We start from the raw sequence: 17,327 nt of genomic DNA on the forward strand, positions 1-17,327 counted from the left end.
TTCTCAGAAGGGAGTTGCTTCTGCAAAAAAAAAAAGATTCATTAATTAAATAAATAAATAGAAAAGCAGAGTTTCCGAATCCATTGCTAAACGCAGATCAATTATGGGGCTAATGGTGTAAAATAATTACCTTACACTACATCGCCATCTGCTGGTAACATGCCTATACTACTACACTCTAAATGACTTGGTGACATGTTGAAACGGGTTGAACACAGCCTGTAACTGTAGTACCAGACTACAAGTTCTTACACTAAAACACTAGTTGTTCTTCCTCCAGCTGAGATACAACGGTCTACTGGAGACCATCAGGATACGAAGAGATGGGTTTTCATGGAGGCCTTCCTTCAAGGAGTTTGCTCAGAGGTACAGTGTGCCACATCTTTTCAACACACCCAGTGTTGGTTTCACCATCTCATGTAGTTATTCTGAGTCCACTCTCTCTCTTCCTCAGGTATAATATATTGCTGATAAAGCCCGGTTTACCGCTGACCAAGGAGAGGTATGGACTGGATTCACGTCTCTATATTGTATAAATGGAAACTGGTTTAAAGGGGATACAATTAAAGATTCTAATATGTTATGTGACAGTTCAATCAATATATGTTTTGAATTGATTGAATTTGATTGATTGATTGAATTGATTGATTGATTGAAAACTTTATTAACAGATTGCAGAATGGGTACAATACAGTACAGCTCAATACATACAATTGTTAAGGGGATGCAGACCAGAGAACTGTACAACTGTACAAGCAAAACTGTACATTGGAATATTGACAACCATACTTGGTCATTTACTGTACATTGGAGGGGGTTGGGTTAGGACATTTACAGGGTCCAGTTTCGAATTGCAGTCTCCCGTAGGTGTTCTTTGAGAGTGGTTTTGAAAGTGGGTAGTGATTCACATTCCTTTACAGCTTTGGGTAGGGCGTTCCACATTGATGTGGCATAATTGCGAAACGTGTTTAGTCCCTTGTTTGAGCCGAATCTGGGTTTAACATAATTTGTGGAGTTCCCTCTGGTGTTGTGGTCGTGGTATTCACTGACCTTTGGGAAGTATTTTGACATGTACATGGGTACCTTGGTCGTGTAGTGTATCTTGTAGACCAGGCCCATTGCAAGTTGCTGTACTCTGTAGTCTACTCTAAGCCATCCTAGGTTGTCAAAGTGGGCAGGGGTGAGGTGGGTTCTAGGAGTAAGGTCAAGCAGTAGTCTGACCAGTTTGTTTTGAGATGTTTGTAATTTTGTTTTTAGCACCTTTGAGGTGCTTTGGTACCATAAGGTGCAAGCATAGTCGTAGTACCCTTGAATGAGTGCTCCTGCCAGAGTCTTCAGGGTATTCTTGTTTACCAGAGAGGAGATCCGATACAAGAATCGAGTTCGTTGGTGAGTGATGTGAACAATGAGCTACTCTCTCCCAAACCAGAAACGTGAGAAGTAAGAATCAAACCTGTGATGTCATCAAGTATAAAGTCTGGAGCTGCTCCGTTGACAATGAATGAGAGACTCATTTTGTTGGACCCACAGAACGTTTGTTTACTTTTTTTATATCCAAATTATCTTTATTCTATAGTAGAACATGTACCTACGAACTCAGAACATTCCCCTGGGTGCTCAGTGTCACCTATAACATATTTCAAAATTCATTGTCTATGGAGCATCTTCAGTTAGAGTGAGAGTTGGAGTTTTTTTTTCATGTTCACTAATATTTTTGTACTTGTATGTTCAATTGTACAGAGGAATAACTGAAGGAATAAATTGTGAAATTGCATGTAGTTCCTCTTTAATGTTTTTCTCACTAACTTTCTCTTTTCTTATTTTACAGCTGCATGTCCATCTTGAACACGACTGAGATCCATGGCTGGAAGTGTGGGTGAGAACGCCTTCATCTGTAATGTACACAGTACTCTTCAGTATACAGTATGTGTTAGAATCTGATCGTTTTCATACGTCGTTAATGAGGTAACATTTGAATGTCACCTCATTAACCCTTTCACTGCCACACGACAGAAGGTTAACCCTTTACTATCACACAACCGACGGGAAAAGGGTTAACCGTTTGGATGACAACAATACCGTTTGTACCGTACACACAAACCCTAACATAACATTTATCAATACCTCTCGGATGAGAGAAATCTCACTCGGGAGCAGTTCATTGGTACGTTCAAAATGTACCTGTCATACCGAGATACGCAAAACAGTCCCGCTGCTCAAACACGCTTTTATGAAGAGAGAAAGTCCATCATTTGCCCTTTTTGTAACTAGCTTTTATACTGGTGAACTGAAACATGATACAAATAATACATAACACTGCATTTAGATGGTGTTAGCAGGTTAATACTGCATTTAGATGATGTTAGCAGGTTACTCCTGCATTTAGATGATGTTAGCAGGTTAATATTGCATTTATATTATGATTAACAGGACATAAAGGACATAATTACTGGTAAACAGGAAAGGAAAACACAGTTAAGTTTAGCCTTCCCCTAGTTTGCATATCATGTATCACTCATAATCTGTACGTCAAGGTTTTAGTTTGATCTACTCTCCTGTATAAATACTTTGTTAGCTCATCATTCTACTGAGATCTGGGCTACAAGGCCCATTGCTGTAACCTGAATACAGCGTGTTGTGACTTAGGAACCCTGGCAGGAGCTATGAGGAGCTGTCATGGTAGAGACTGAGAGATGCACAATGTGTTCCCTCCCATTAAAACGGGTGTGGAATAATGTGACCGGATTATTCACTGAGGCAGACACAGAGTCTTTTATTAAAAGGAACATGCTAACATTATGGGAAATGCTCTTACCATCTTCTCCAGAGTCTGGCAGCAAGAAGATAGATACCAATAAGCTAAGCTAGTGGTCCGTATCCGCTTCCATTAATTTGTGCTGTGCTAGCTTGCAGCCGGACAGCTTTCTTACTGAATGCATAGGGAGGAAATGTTCAAATGTGTTTGGCCAACAGCCATTCCCAGGCTGACTGTGTCACTTTCCCTTTTCATATCTTCCTGTTTCCCTGCCAGGTCCTCCCGTCTGTTCTTCAAGTACTGGCACCAGGAGGAGCTGGCCCGTCTGCTGGAGCGGCTGGGCCGGGCGGCTGTGATCATTCAGAAAAGTAAGACGTCCCCCTGCCAGCCTCTTGAGAAGAACAAGCAGCCTTTTCATTTCGGCCCCAATTTTTTACAATTAGTTTTTACGCTAATAAACAGAGACTACACTTGCATGATTTCTCTGGCATGGTTTCGCCGGTTCATTTGATATGATTCTCCAAACTGGAAGACAGTGTACTGATTATATGATATGATGCTGGTGTCAGATATCAGGTCAGTACCAGGCTAAAGGTACAGGGTGACTTTGCCCCTGCTATTCAGAGCCAAGTGTAATGGCTCAGAAGCAAAGCCACTTGATTTTCTGCATTTTCCACACAGAGAATGATGCTAGATCTCTCTAATAATGGACATAAGATGGTGACAGTAGAGAAGGATACTAGAATAGAATAGAATAGAAATAGTAAAAATACTAGGTCTCTGATGGAGAGAAGATAGTGACAGTAGAGAAGGATGCTAGCTCTCTGATGGAGAGAAGATAGTGACAGTAGAGAAGGATGCTAGCTCTCGGATGGAGAGAAGATAGAGTGATAGTAGAGAAGGATGCTAGATCTCTGATGGAGAGAAGATAGAGTGACAGTAGAGAAGGATGCTAGGTCTCTGATGGAGAGAAGATAGAGTGATAGTAGAGAAGGATGCTAGGTCTCTGATGGAGAGAAGATAGTGACGGTAGAGAAGGATGCTGGATATCTGATGGAGAGAAGATAGTGACAGTAGAGAAGGATGCTAGATCTCTGATGGAGAGAAGATTAGAGAAGGGGTGACAGTGGCTCAGGAGGTAGAGCAGTCGTCTGGTAATCTGAAGGTTTGATTCCGGTTTGATTCTGGCTCCTTCGGACAGCGTGTCAAAGTGTCCTTGAGCAAGACCCTTAACTCCTACCTGCTCCCAATGAGCAGGTTGGCACCTTGTGTGTGAATGGGTGAATGTGAGGCATAAGTTGTAAAGCGCTTTGGATAAAAGCACTATATAAATGCAGTCCATTTACCAAGATAGAGTGACAGTAGAGCCTGTTGCTTCCTCTCTGCAGACTACCACGCCGTGCGCTGCAGGAGGAAGTACCTGGCCCTGCTGGTGGAGATGCGCCGACAGAGACGGTCCCAGAGAGAGAGGGAGGAGAGGGAGGCCAGGGAGGAGGAGGAGGAGAGGAGGAGGAAAGAGGAGGAGGAGGAGGAGAGGAAGAGGCATCTGCACATGGAGCAGGAGAACAAACGTAAGGGACTTTATCTTGTTGTTTTCCTCCCTGTTTTCTCACTGTTGTTCAATATACCACTAATCTACTGAGAGATGAAACACCTAGATGTTATGATCATAGGCAATAAAACTATCATATTTATGATAAATGTATGAATTTATGAATAATCGAATTTTCCATGAAAACTATTATAATATTGATATTTATGTTTTATAATAATCATGTGTTACATTTAATATATATATAGATCAGCTATTACAGATACTGTATATGCAAAAGTATATTGATAAGATATAAGATGTTTGGCTATATCACCCAGCCCTTATAGGAACACCCAAACTAGTATAAGTAGTTAAAGATTTAGTACAATGAGGGCGGTCAGGTGGCGTAACGGAGATTGCGTTCGTCACCAACCCCCGGAGACGCTGGATTCGCCTGTTCGAGTCCAGCTCACAGCTCCTGGCGTTGTCACCAGCTTGGCTGGCCGTTCACACTAATACAATTGGCTGTATTAGAGGGTGGGAGAAGCTGGCGGGGTGGGTCCGGGTCGTTGTAAACAGCGACTCATACAGTTCGGTCGGGCGCCTGCTAAGCGCGGATAGGAGCTAAGTGGGATAGTGTGATCCTTCCACACGCTACGCCCTCTCAGTGAGAGTCCGCGCTGCCAGGTGAAAAGAAGCGGTTGATTGGCTGGACGTGTGTCGGAGGAAGCACGTGGTAACCTCCACTCTCCCAGACCGACTGTGGGGGGTAAGTGCGCAGTGACCAGGAAGGGGATTGGGAATTGGCATAACGACTAACATTGGGATGGGAGAAAATCGGAGGAAAAAGGAGGGGGAAAAAGATCAATAAAAAAAATAAAAAGATTTAGTACAATGAAAATTTAGTTTCAATTTTTTTTTAAATGTGAAATTACCCAACATGTTAGGACTGGTGCTCAGCGGAGACCAGATCTATAGTTGTCTAGTGACAGGTTCTCTAATTGCACCATATTCAACTCTCAACACCACACCCCCTCAGCCTACTGAGAGTTAAGCATATAGTGTCTAGTGAACATAACTGAGAGGCTGATCTGAATAACAAGACTCCCTACCTTGTGTGGTTGCAAATATGCATATGAGATATAAAAAAAAATGGAATGCTGGAACTTACCTCTCGGGGGCGTAGTGTAGGGCTGAACAATTAATCGATTTTAAATCGAAATCGCGATTTGGAATAATGCAATTAGCAAATCGCAAAAAAAATATCGCAATTCCTTTCTTCTTTTTTTTTTAACCAGGAAGTCCCATTGAGATACAAGATCGGTTTGGGAGAGGGAGGTAAGGGTTTTTAGATTGTGTGTTGTGAAGTTTAGACTTCAGAGAGGGAGAGTAAAGTACAGAAAAAAAGGTACCGTTGGGTACCGGTATCGATTACCAGGTAAAAACAAACATTTTCAGGCTCGGTGTCCCGAAAAGACCCACCGCGTAGGCCAGATGCAAGCCGCATTTTACAATAAACCTCTGTGGGGCTGCTTAAAGAAAATTATAATCGCAAATTTTATCACAATCGCAATATCTATAGATTATTATCTATAGATTATTTCCCAAAATCGTGCAGCCCTAGCGTAGTGCTGTCCTCTCGACGGAAACCCTTTCGAGTGGTTTATGTGGTTTTAAAAGTGTTTACCTACATCGGGATCCGTGGTCGGGAGGGAACATCTGAGCCAAAACAGGTGGTTTCTCTGCTGCAACGGTTTTGTGCTCATCAGCCACATTTATTTATAGCCTGTGCTGAATGCTTCACATTAACCCTGTCACTGCCACACTGCAGAAGGTTAACCTTTCACTACCACACTGTCTAGTGTGGTAGTGAAAGGGTTAACCTTCTGTAGTGTGGGTGTGAAAGGGTTAACCATGTGGTAGTGAAAGGGTTAACACCAAGGGCATTGATGGGTGATCATGAGACCCTTGTTGATAAAATATTTTACATGTCCTATGTATAATTAATTTGTGATAGAAACCATCACTTTCTGTAACTCTCTTACTCCCTACTTGACCTAGATCTTTCAATTCAAAGTAATATGCATTCTTAAGCAAGCAAACATTTTAAACCATAATAGATGAATATCTCAAGTAATTAATAAATGAGTACATGTATAGGATTGGTTATAAATGGGTGATAAAGTGTGTCTGTGTGTGTGAGCGTGTATGTGGTTATGCATGTAGGAAATGTGTTGTGTGTGTGTGTACACAGGTAGAGGGAGAGAGTGTGTTTACATACAATTCTCTAGTCTGACAGTCCTCTAATTGTACATAATACAGAGATATTAATTTTCCTGTTAATACTCAGCAATTAAAGTCAGTTCTACTCTAATTAAACATGAATTGCACCATATTCAACTCTCAACACCATGCCCCCTCAGCCTACTGAGAGTTGAGCACTATAGTGTCTAGTGAACAGAACAGAGAGTTGGCTGTGCTCAAGAGAGGCTGCACTAAACAAATTATACTCATGACATTAAGCTTTTCATGACTGAATTAAAACACCATTGTACTGGATCTTTAAGGACTAACCCAGTGCTGTACCCGTCTCCCAGGGCCGGTCTCTGCTCCGGTGCCTCTGCCCAGGAGGAAGAAGCCACAGCCCAGGCCTCGCTCCATCCTGTCTGGGGTGGCTGGGCCCCGGGCCGCCCGTCTGGCCCCTGTGCCCCGGCCACGCAGCAAGCAGTTTGAGGTGGGCATCACCTGTACAGCGCAGCCTAGTGGCCAAGACGTGTTCTGGGCCTTTTCATCATGTCTCGATGAATCCCAAATACATGACGACTTTAATCCCAAAATGAGACGGCTGTCATTTAGAAAATAGCAACGCATGTTCTCAAAATAAACTATGAAATGGCATGAAAGTAAATCTGACTATTATATATTATTGAAGTTATCCCTAAAAGGTACCATCAGTATTATTGAAGTTATTTTCAATGACCATCAACAAGGATTCCACAATCCTACTTGCAAATTAGTGCATTGTTCGTGGCTGGGATTGTCTCATAACCAATGTCTGCTTAGAACTCAAAAAAGGCTGGTACGCCTTTCTTGCACTACAACTCGTACACCTTACTGTAAATTGTACCTAAATTGTACCTCATCCCATTTCTGCTCTGCACTATATAGTATTGTATATTAGTACATTGCATAGTATATTGTATATTGTATGGTAACTCAGTTACTTCTATTCTGCATCGAACATTGTACATATGTCTATACTGAACACTGTGACCTCTATTTTTACATGCTATACTATTTTATTTCATACTTATCTTGTCTAACACAGTCTCTGGAGCGTAACAGTAAGAAGCATTTTGTATAAAAGTATTCTGTACTTCTGTATGACAACTATTAAAGAAACTTGAACTTGAAGAAACTAAAGGATCTTTGATAATGTTATCACGTGAAAGAGGATTAGTATGAATCATGAGAGTATGTCGGAGATTCCTATGATACACTGGGATTTACAATCTATTCCAGTTCTAATGCAGCTTCAGCTTGGTGTGGTCATGTGGTACGGTCTAGAGCCAGTTCTAATGCAGCTTCAGCTTGGTGTGGTCATGTGGTACGGTCTAGAGCCAGTTCTAATGCAGCTTCAGCTTGGTGTGGTCATGTGGTACGGTCTACAGCCAGTTCTAATGCAGCTTCAGCTTGGTGTGGTCATGTGGTACGGTCTAGAGCCAGTTCTAATGCAGCTTCAGCTTGGTGTGGTCATGTGGTACGGTCTACAGCCAGTTCTAATGCAGCTTCAGCTTGGTGTGGTCATGTGGTACGGTCTAGAGCCAGTTCTAATGCAGCTTCAGCTTGGTGTGGTCATGTGGTACGGTTTACAGCCAGTTCTAATGCAGCTTCAGCTTGGTGTGGTCATGTGGTACGGTCTAGAGCCAGTTCTAATGCAGCTTCAGCTTGGTGTGGTCATGTGGTACGGTCTACAGCCAGTTCTAATGCAGCTTCAGCTTGGTGTGGTCATGTGGTACGGTCTAGAGCCAGTTCTAATGCAGCTTCAGCTTGGTGTGGTCATGTGGTACGGTCTAGAGCCAGTTCTAATACAGCTTCAGCTTGGTGTGGAAATGTACTGACATATAGTACATGTACTGGTACTGTACTGTACTAATGTACTGGTTAGATGTACTGACATAAGCCAGGGGAACGTGCACCTGGTTAGATGTATTATATAGTTCGATTTCTTATATTTATGTACATTTCTTGTTAATTTTCCACCTTTACCCCACAACAAGACCCTTCCTGCTACACACGCTCCTCTCTCCTCCTGTCCTTTAACAAAAACCTCATACCCATGAAATCTAGGGCGACAGTGGCTCAGGTGGTGGAGCGTCGTCTGGTAATCCAATGGTTCCCGGTTTGATTCCGACTCCTCCTGGCAGCGTGTCGAAGTGTCCTTGAGCAAGACACTTAAGCCCTAACTGCTCCCGATGAGCAGGTTGGCACCATGCATGGTTGCCTCGGCCGTCGGTGTGTGAATGTGTGAGTGAATGGGTGCATGTGAGTCAGTTTGTCATCTTCCCTTTACGTTCCTAAAATCTATCTCCCTCCCTCCCTCCCTCCCTCCCTCCATCCATCCATCCATCCATCCATCCATCCATCCATCCATCCATCCATCCCAGGCCACTCCCTTTGACAATGACCTGGAGTTTAACAGCCAGCTGGCTGGGCTGGTGGGGTCAGGAGGGGGGGAGGAGAGAGCCCGAGAGAGGAGCAAGAAGAGGAGGAACACCATCCGCTGGTTCCAGGAGACACAGGCACGCAAGGTGGTCCGCAACGGAGCCTTTCCCTGCTGGTTCCATGGCATGATCACTCGCAGGTGAGAGGGAGAGAGAGAGAGCGAGAGAGATATGGTGGACAGGGTATATATTCCTAGGATGTAATAGAGATTAGTTAAACTGCAGAATCAGAAACACTTAATTCACCAAATACAATGCATCTACAGGGATTTTCCAGTTCCACTGCAGACACATGATACAATGACACCAGGACCACATATACACAGTGCACTTTATATTTATTGATAAAGGATTTGCACTACAACTCGTACACCTACTGTAAATTGTACCTAAATTGCACCTCATCCCATTTCTGCCTTGCACTATATAGTATTGTATATTAGTACACTGCATAGTATTGTATATTATATGGCAACTCAGTTACGTCTATTCTGCATCGAACATTGTACATATGTCTATACTGAACACTGACTTTTATTTATTTTTTATTTATTTTTTTTACTTCTAATTTACATGCTATACCATGTTATTTTATTTCATACTTATCTTGTCCTGCACAGTCTCTGGAGTGTAACAGTAAGAAGCATTTTGTATAAAATTATTCTGTACTTCTGTATGACAACTATTAAAGAAACTTGAACTTGAACTTGAAACATAGGGACAGCGCCACAAACTAGAGGTATTACTCTCCATGTACATCAGTATTGGCAGCATAGCATACAGACCTCACCATAGGGCACTTCGCTGGGTAGTGTCGCGGTCTAAGCACTCGCCCACCACCGCAGAGACCCAGGTTCAAATCCCGGCAGCGGTACCTCTGGCTTGGTCAGTCGTCCCTACGAGCACAATTGTCAGTGTTTGCAGGAGGGAAGCCGGTGGGGTGTGAGTCCTGGTCGTTGCAACAGCAACTCCTACTGGTTGGTCAGGGCACCTTCTTTCGTGTAACGTCAGAGGTCCAACTCCGTATATCTTGTAGCCATGCCCTTAACTCTGGTCCCACATCAAAGAGGCTGGCTTCCGAGGGTGGTTTGTATAGGGGGCAGATGGTCAGACCCCTAGAGGACTAACCTTGTTGATTTTGGTGACCCCTTTCCTCTAGCGCCACCATCAGGCCAAACTTTCAATTTTCAAATAAATTATATTCAGAGACGCAGCTCCTCTTTGAGAACAAATGTGTCATAATTAAGGACCCATGAAGTCTGCCATATTGTATTTTCCATGATATTGAATAAACAATTTTTAATAAAATATTCCCCCACTGCTCTCCCTAGACTGTTTCCAACCCACCAAAACCGCATACCCTTTAACTTGAGATTGTGTATTTTTTGTATTGTACAATGGCTACAGCGTTTTCAGTGTTCCCAGCCATGTGATTTTTTAACGTAGCCTCTGTTTCCAACGACGCTCTCTGATTGGCTAGGCCGCGTACAGCGAAGAAGAAAAGACCCTCTCTGATTGGTTTAGCTCTGAAGGGTCTCTTCCGCCTTGTACATATATTCTCTGTTATGCTTAGGCATTCTTTCAAAGTGGTTATGCTTAGGCATTCTTTCGAAGTGGTTATGCTTAGGCATTCTTTCGAAGTGGTTATGCTTAGGCATTCTTTCGAAGTGGTTATGCTTAGGCATTCTTTCGAAGTGGTTATGCTTAGGCATTCTTTCGAAGTGGTTATACTTAGGCATTCTTTCGACATGGTTATGCTTAGAGTTAGGGTTAGCCAATCGGAGAGCGTCTTTTTCTTCTTCGCTGCAATCAAAGAGCGTCTTCGCTCACAGATGCTACGTTAAAAAAATCACGCTTCCCAGCCAATGGTAATTCTTGGTCACGCTAACTCAGTCTTGAGTGCTCGTCATGTTGCCAGGTCCTGCTGTTTGATTGGTCTTCTCTGTGTATCTGTCCTCTCAGACAAGCAGATGACCTGCTGACAGACAAACCTATGGGCTATTTCCTGATCAGAGTGGGTCAGAGTCGCGAGGGCTACACACTGTCCTACAGGTATGAGGTTAGATAACATACCACACACTGTCCTACAGGTATGAGGTTAAATAACATACCACACACTGTCCTACAGGTATGAGGTTAAATAACATACCACACACTGTCCTACAGGTATGAGGTTAGATAACATACCACACACTGTCCTACAGGTATGAGGTTAAATAACATACCACACACTGTCCTACAGGTATGAGGTTAAATAACATACCACACACTGTCCTACAGGTATGAGGTTAAATAACATACCACACACTGTCCTACAGGTATGAGGTTAAATAACATACCACACACTGTCCTACAGGTATGAGGTTAAATAACATACCACACACTGTCCTACAGGTATGAGGTTAAATAACATACCACACACTGTCCTACAGGTATGAGGTTAAATAACATACCACACACTGTCCTACAGGTATGAGGTTAAATAACATCACACACCGTCCTACAGGTATGAGGTTAAATAACATACCACACACTGTCCTACAGGTATGAGGTTAAATAACATACCACACACTGTCCTACAGGTATGAGGTTAAATAACATACCACACACTGTCCTACAGGTATGAGGTTAAATAACATACCACACACTGTCCTACAGGTATGAGGTTAAATAACATACCACACACTGTCCTACAGGTATGAGGTTAAATAACATACCACACACTGTCCTACAGGTATGAGGTTAAATAACATACCACACACTGTCCTACAGGTATGAGGTTAAATAACATACCACACACTGTCCTACAGGTATGAGGTTAAATAACATACCACACACCGTCCTACAGGTATGAGGTTAAATAACATACCACACACTGTCCTACAGGTATGAGGTTAAATAACATACCACACACCGTCCTACAGGTATGAGGTTAAATAACATCACACACCGTCCTACAGGTATGAGGTTAAATAACATCACACACCGTCCTACAGGTATGAGGTTAAATAACATCACACACACTGTCCTACAGGTATGAGGTTAAATAACATCACACACCGTCCTACAGGTATGAGGTTAAATAACTAGGTCACCAGGTCTCATAACATACGATGGACATTAATTCAAATAAAATAGTTTTTAGCTAAATATTTGTGCTCTCTCTCTCTCTCTCTCTCTCTCTCTCTCTCTCTCTCTCTCTCTCTCTCTCTCTCTCTCTCTCTCTCTCTCTCTCTCTCTCTCTCTCTCTCTCTCTCTCTCTCTCTCTCTCTCTCTCTCTCTCTCTCTCTCTCTCTCTCTCTCTCTCGTCTCCACCAGAGGGAAGAACCGCTGCAGGCACTACATGATCGAGATGCAGTCCAACGGCAAGTATGTGATCCTGGGGGAGGACAAGGCGCACCCTTCCCTGCTGGACCTGGTGGAGCACCACACGCGCACGGGCATCAAACCCTTCATGGAGCGACTCACCACACCCTGTGGACAGGTGGGTTGTTCATTATTTATGAAGGCTGCTTGAATCATTGAGACGGATCCTTTAAGGTTTTCAGATGAACAGTGTGTCCAGACGTTCTCCCTCTAACTGACTCTCTGTGTCTCCAGACGTTCTCCCTCTAACTGACTCTCTGTGTCTCCAGACGTTCTCCCTCTAACTGACTCTCTGTGTCTCCAGACGTTCTCCCTCTAACTGACTCTCTGTGTCTCCAGACGTTCTCCCTCTAACTGACTCTCTGTGTCTCCAGACGTTCTCCCTCTAACTGACTCTGTGTCTCCAGACGTTCTCCCTCTAACTGACTCTCTGTCTCCAGATGTTCTCCCTCTAACTGACTCTCTGTCTCCAGACGTTCTGACTCTAACTGACTCTCTCTGTCTCCAGATGTTCTCCCTCTAACTGACTCTCTGTCTCCAGATGTTCTCCCTCTAACTGACTCTCTGTCTCCAGACGTTCTGACTCTAACTGACTCTCTCTGTGTCTCCAGACGTTCTCCCTCTAACTGACTCTCTGTCTCCAGACGTTCTGACTCTAACTGACTCTCTCTGTCTCCAGATGTTCTCCCTCTAACTGACTCTCTGTGTCTCCAGACGTTCTCCCTCTAACTGACTCTGTCTCCAGACGTTCTCCCTCTAACTGACTCTGTCTCCAGACGTTCTCCCTCTAACTGACTCTGTGTGTCTCCAGACGTTCTCCCTCTAACTGACTCTGTCTCCAGACGTTCTCCCTCTAACTGACTCTGTGTGTCTCCAGACGTTCTCCCTCTAACTGACTCTCTCTGTCTCCAGATGTTCTCCCTCTAACTGACTCTCTGTCTCCAGACGTTCTCCCTCTAACTGACTCTCTGTGTCTCCAGACGTGTGAGAAGGAGACCGACTACGAGGAGCTGAGGTGGCTCAGCCACACAGCCTCGGCCGACCGCAGCGCCAGCCCCGAGCCCAGCGAGGTCAGCTCCGGTCCAGACCAGGTCCACCTGGAGCTCCAGAGGCTCTTCCTGCCCCCCGGCCAGACCCCTTCCGGCGTGGAGGCCCAGAGACCCCCCGTCCTCCGGAGAATTTCTGACCGCCGACACAAGTTGGAGACCGGGGGAGACGCCCGGGGAAGGAGGCCCTGGGATGGGAGAGGAGGACAAGGGGAGGAGGATGAGGATGGAGAAAAGGAGCACAAGAGGCCGTACCCAAGGCTGTACCCCTCCATACGGCTGGCCATGAGGGAGATCCAGCAGGTCAGACGTGGGGAGATGTTGATGTGTGATGTCAGGGCGCGGGGATGGAAGTGGATAGCAGAGTTCCATCATTCATAAACTCATGACAACACCGGTATTACCGGTGACAGGACAAAATGACGCTCAATATATGTAGAGAGCTTACCTTGATCTTTAAGATTATGCGGCTACATTGTACTGTTTTGAATTAATTTCCAATGACTGAAATGTGTATCCATTTGTTGGACAGACAGAGTTAGTGTTAGGTTCTAATTTGAAAATAAATTCAATCTTTTGTAAATGTTCATTTTCATTCATTGACGGATCAATGTAGCTTCAGCCTTATTTAGTGCATCACGCAAACATACCGTTGCTGGTCAGGACTGGTCCTCTGAGCTCATCTCCAGTCAAACATACCGTTGCTGGTCAGGACTGGTCCTCTGAGCTCCTCTCCAGTCGAGCTGCTGCAGGGTTGAAATTAAGTTGCTGCGTGAAGTTAAATCCACTCTCAAAGTGAAACTTAAGCTAATACGACTCTGCTGCACAGACTTAATAGATAGCTCTGCTGTCCACGCAGACACATTCAGTTTATAATGTTGTCTGACTAAGTATTGATAACACAATTTAAGAGTTTTTTATGTGATGAATGTGGGCACTGATACGGTCAATGTTGTAGTAGAATATCATTTGGAAGCGATTTTGATCCATATCCTTTTCAGTTAGCTAGAGATTGTACTGAGAAGTATTTTACTTGAACAACTACATTTACATTTACATTTAGTCATTTAGCTGACGCTTTTATCCAAAGCGACTTACAAATTCTGTATGACAAGCCATCAGGAAGGGCACAACTCTATCAGCTGAGTAACAATGTTCATCAAAGTGTTGCGTGCTACAGTGTAGGTTAGTTTATTAGGACAAGTGCATGACAGTAAGTAAGTAACTACTTTTCATACTGTAGATCAAAGTACCTAATTCAATGGAATGCCAAATATGTGTACTTAGAAAATATAGTTCACACGTAATTGCAAAATTAAGTTTGACTTGTACATGAGTGGATGTAGTGCCAATTAGCATTGTTTCTTTTTTAATTAAACTCCTGCTTTGAATCGGTTTCAGGAGTTCCTTGTGTGCCTGTTTTTGAATAAATTCAGTGTCTTCATGTGAATCACAGTACGACAGTGAGCTCATAAAGCTCATAAACATGTATTCCTTTGATACACATCACAAATATGATACAAAATACTGAGAATGACAATAATAATAATTATACAGCTTTAATTGATTATCAAAATTAGGCTATAGATTTGTCAACAATCTCCCCGCTGCTGCAAAGCATATGTATACAGTAGCCACCATTTAATTGCAGGGTAGTACAACTACTTGTTGTCAGTGAGTTGCTTCCAGTCAACATCCACGAAACAGATTGTTTTTTCATCTGTACATTTCCGTTTTATACCGTTTTGAATATGAATATAGTTTGGGTGCTTCTGAGCAATTCCAGGAAAAGACGCGATAATAGCCCTTTAGTGGAATACACTAAACACGTTGTCATTTTTCGCCTGATTATCGAATCTTCCTGAAAACGCTAGATCATCACTACCATCCTTCCTCATGCAAGAATGAAAAGACCCTCGTAGCGCGAGGCTCCCCCGCCACCTCCTCCCACCCAACGGCACACAGCCACACACACACAGAGACAGCTTTGATTGGGGTAGAAAGAAATATCAGATCAACGCAAGATTTTATATATAGAGTCCTTACCTGGTATCTGATGTAATGCAAAAGAAATAATCCAATTATCTGATCGCCATTCCAAATACTGCTCATGGAGGTCCGTCCCACATTACCGAGCGTTACACATGAACAGGCGTGCGGGGTTACTGTTCCATGCCATCGTTGCAAAGGCCTACCTCGCCTGAGCACCTAAACCCCACCCACGCGGCTTGGAGCGTCCCAGAAAAGAAACGACACCATTTCCAATGTAGTGCAATACCAACTGGAAGGCGTAGGCGGCGGTATTTGCCCTTTTGTGGGCTCAGACCCATGCCCAATGATAACATCAGACTGGATGGATGAAAATGAATGGATATAGCTAATAAAAGAAATAACGATTAAAACCCGAGTTTTCTCGTGATTGGCACTGAACGGTTGGCAGGGTTAACCCGACTTTTCTCGTGGCTGGCGTAGAATGAGTTAATGTTGTTTTGATCTTTATATAATGAGTCAATATGTTGTTTTGATCTTTACCTTCTCTCCTCTTTCTTGACAGCTCTTCTCAAACAGTCCAGATGCGTCCTCTGTGTCTCACAGTACGCCCACGCCTGCATGGATGAGGACAGGTAGGATACACACACACACACACACACACACACACACACACACACACACACACACACACACACACACACACACACACACACACACACACACACACACACACACACACACACACACACACACACACACTTTAGGGTCTCTCTCATGGTCAACATTCGAGGAGGTTATGTTGAGATCACGGCAGAAGAAAGTCTCTACCTGTCTTTTTTGCAGCTTTCCGTGTTGAGTTTTATTGTTTAGCCTGCCACACTGCCCCCACTGTTGACTTGCTTTATTGCTTCTTTCGGACGTGTATCATTCATTTCGGAGCACATGCACAAAATACACTCCAAAGGAACGCAGGATATTTAAAAGAAAGTATACTGAGACCCTTACACCGCTTCCATCCAGGACCTGATACCACATGTTGAAACTCACACAAGTAATTTCTATTGTGTATCATTCTCAGTTCTTTTCATTTATTTCAGAACACCATCATGTAGACTGTCTGAATATCCATACTCCTGGTGTTGTTTAGTTGTATTTCATATCTATGCACTTCAGTAACTTTACACTTTGTATCTTTTTCTTTTCTTTTACAGATTCGTAACCATGGGAGCAATTTCCACCCAAAGCTGCTACGTATTTATGTTGTAAAACTGAATAACTGGACCGTGTTGTAACAGCTTTAAAACTGAATAACTGGACCGTGTTGTAACAGCTTTAAAACTGAATAACTGGACCGTGTTATTTAAGCAGATTTTATGAACAAGGTTCTCCTCACTGGTAGTATTATTTATGGTTTAACTTAAGGGTGTTGTTAGTTGGTGTTGTTTTCTTGTTTTTTATCTTTTATTTGAGTCTAAATTATTTCTAGAGATTTTTCACATTCAGTGATTTATTGAATAAATGTATTTTTATTGTTTTAAATGCCTGGTGTCACTGATGTTTTTCCATCCAAGTACCTCAATGAAATGTATCCTGAAATTGTATTGTGACTTTAATATGAATTACTACCAGCAACTGTGTGATCAATCAACCGTTGTTTTGTTCATTATGACAACGGCATCAAGGCGTTTCACCTACAAAGAGGCAGGGTTTTTCCTGTACTGATAAAAGCTGTAGCGACTTGTGCAGCTAGAAACACATCACCAGTGATAGGATTATGGGTTCAACTCTACCAGGTCCAGTTCCACTCAAAGATACAACTCAACCAGGTCCAGTTCCACTCAAAGATACAACTCAACCAGGTCCAGTTCCACTCAAAGATACAACTATACCAGGTTGATGTCATATATGTC

At 43.2% G+C, this 17,327-nt stretch overlaps 1 protein-coding gene across 1 annotated transcript in view; it reads left to right on the plus strand.

Annotated features, from left to right (window-relative positions):
• The window catches only part of LOC311236856 (myosin-IIIb), an 84,651-nt gene extending 67,695 nt beyond the window's left edge, over nucleotides 1–16,956 (plus strand). Inside the window, exons 19-30 of the mRNA XM_084324643.1 lie at nucleotides 281–366; nucleotides 455–502; nucleotides 1,829–1,876; nucleotides 3,032–3,123; nucleotides 4,144–4,326; nucleotides 6,887–7,023; nucleotides 8,957–9,153; nucleotides 10,976–11,065; nucleotides 12,332–12,497; nucleotides 13,360–13,728; nucleotides 15,980–16,049; nucleotides 16,629–16,956. Coding sequence (XP_084180769.1) covers nucleotides 281–366; nucleotides 455–502; nucleotides 1,829–1,876; nucleotides 3,032–3,123; nucleotides 4,144–4,326; nucleotides 6,887–7,023; nucleotides 8,957–9,153; nucleotides 10,976–11,065; nucleotides 12,332–12,497; nucleotides 13,360–13,728; nucleotides 15,980–16,049; nucleotides 16,629–16,636 — 1,494 coding nt within the window. The 3' untranslated portion in view covers nucleotides 16,637–16,956. The remainder of the gene's footprint in view (nucleotides 1–280; nucleotides 367–454; nucleotides 503–1,828; nucleotides 1,877–3,031; nucleotides 3,124–4,143; nucleotides 4,327–6,886; nucleotides 7,024–8,956; nucleotides 9,154–10,975; nucleotides 11,066–12,331; nucleotides 12,498–13,359; nucleotides 13,729–15,979; nucleotides 16,050–16,628) is intronic.
• Nucleotides 16,957–17,327: the final 371 nt, after the last annotated feature.

Source organism: Notolepis coatsorum, assembly GCF_963971535.1.
Source record: "Notolepis coatsorum genome assembly, chromosome: 11".
NCBI classification, from domain to species: Eukaryota; Metazoa; Chordata; class Actinopteri; order Aulopiformes; family Paralepididae; genus Notolepis; species Notolepis coatsorum.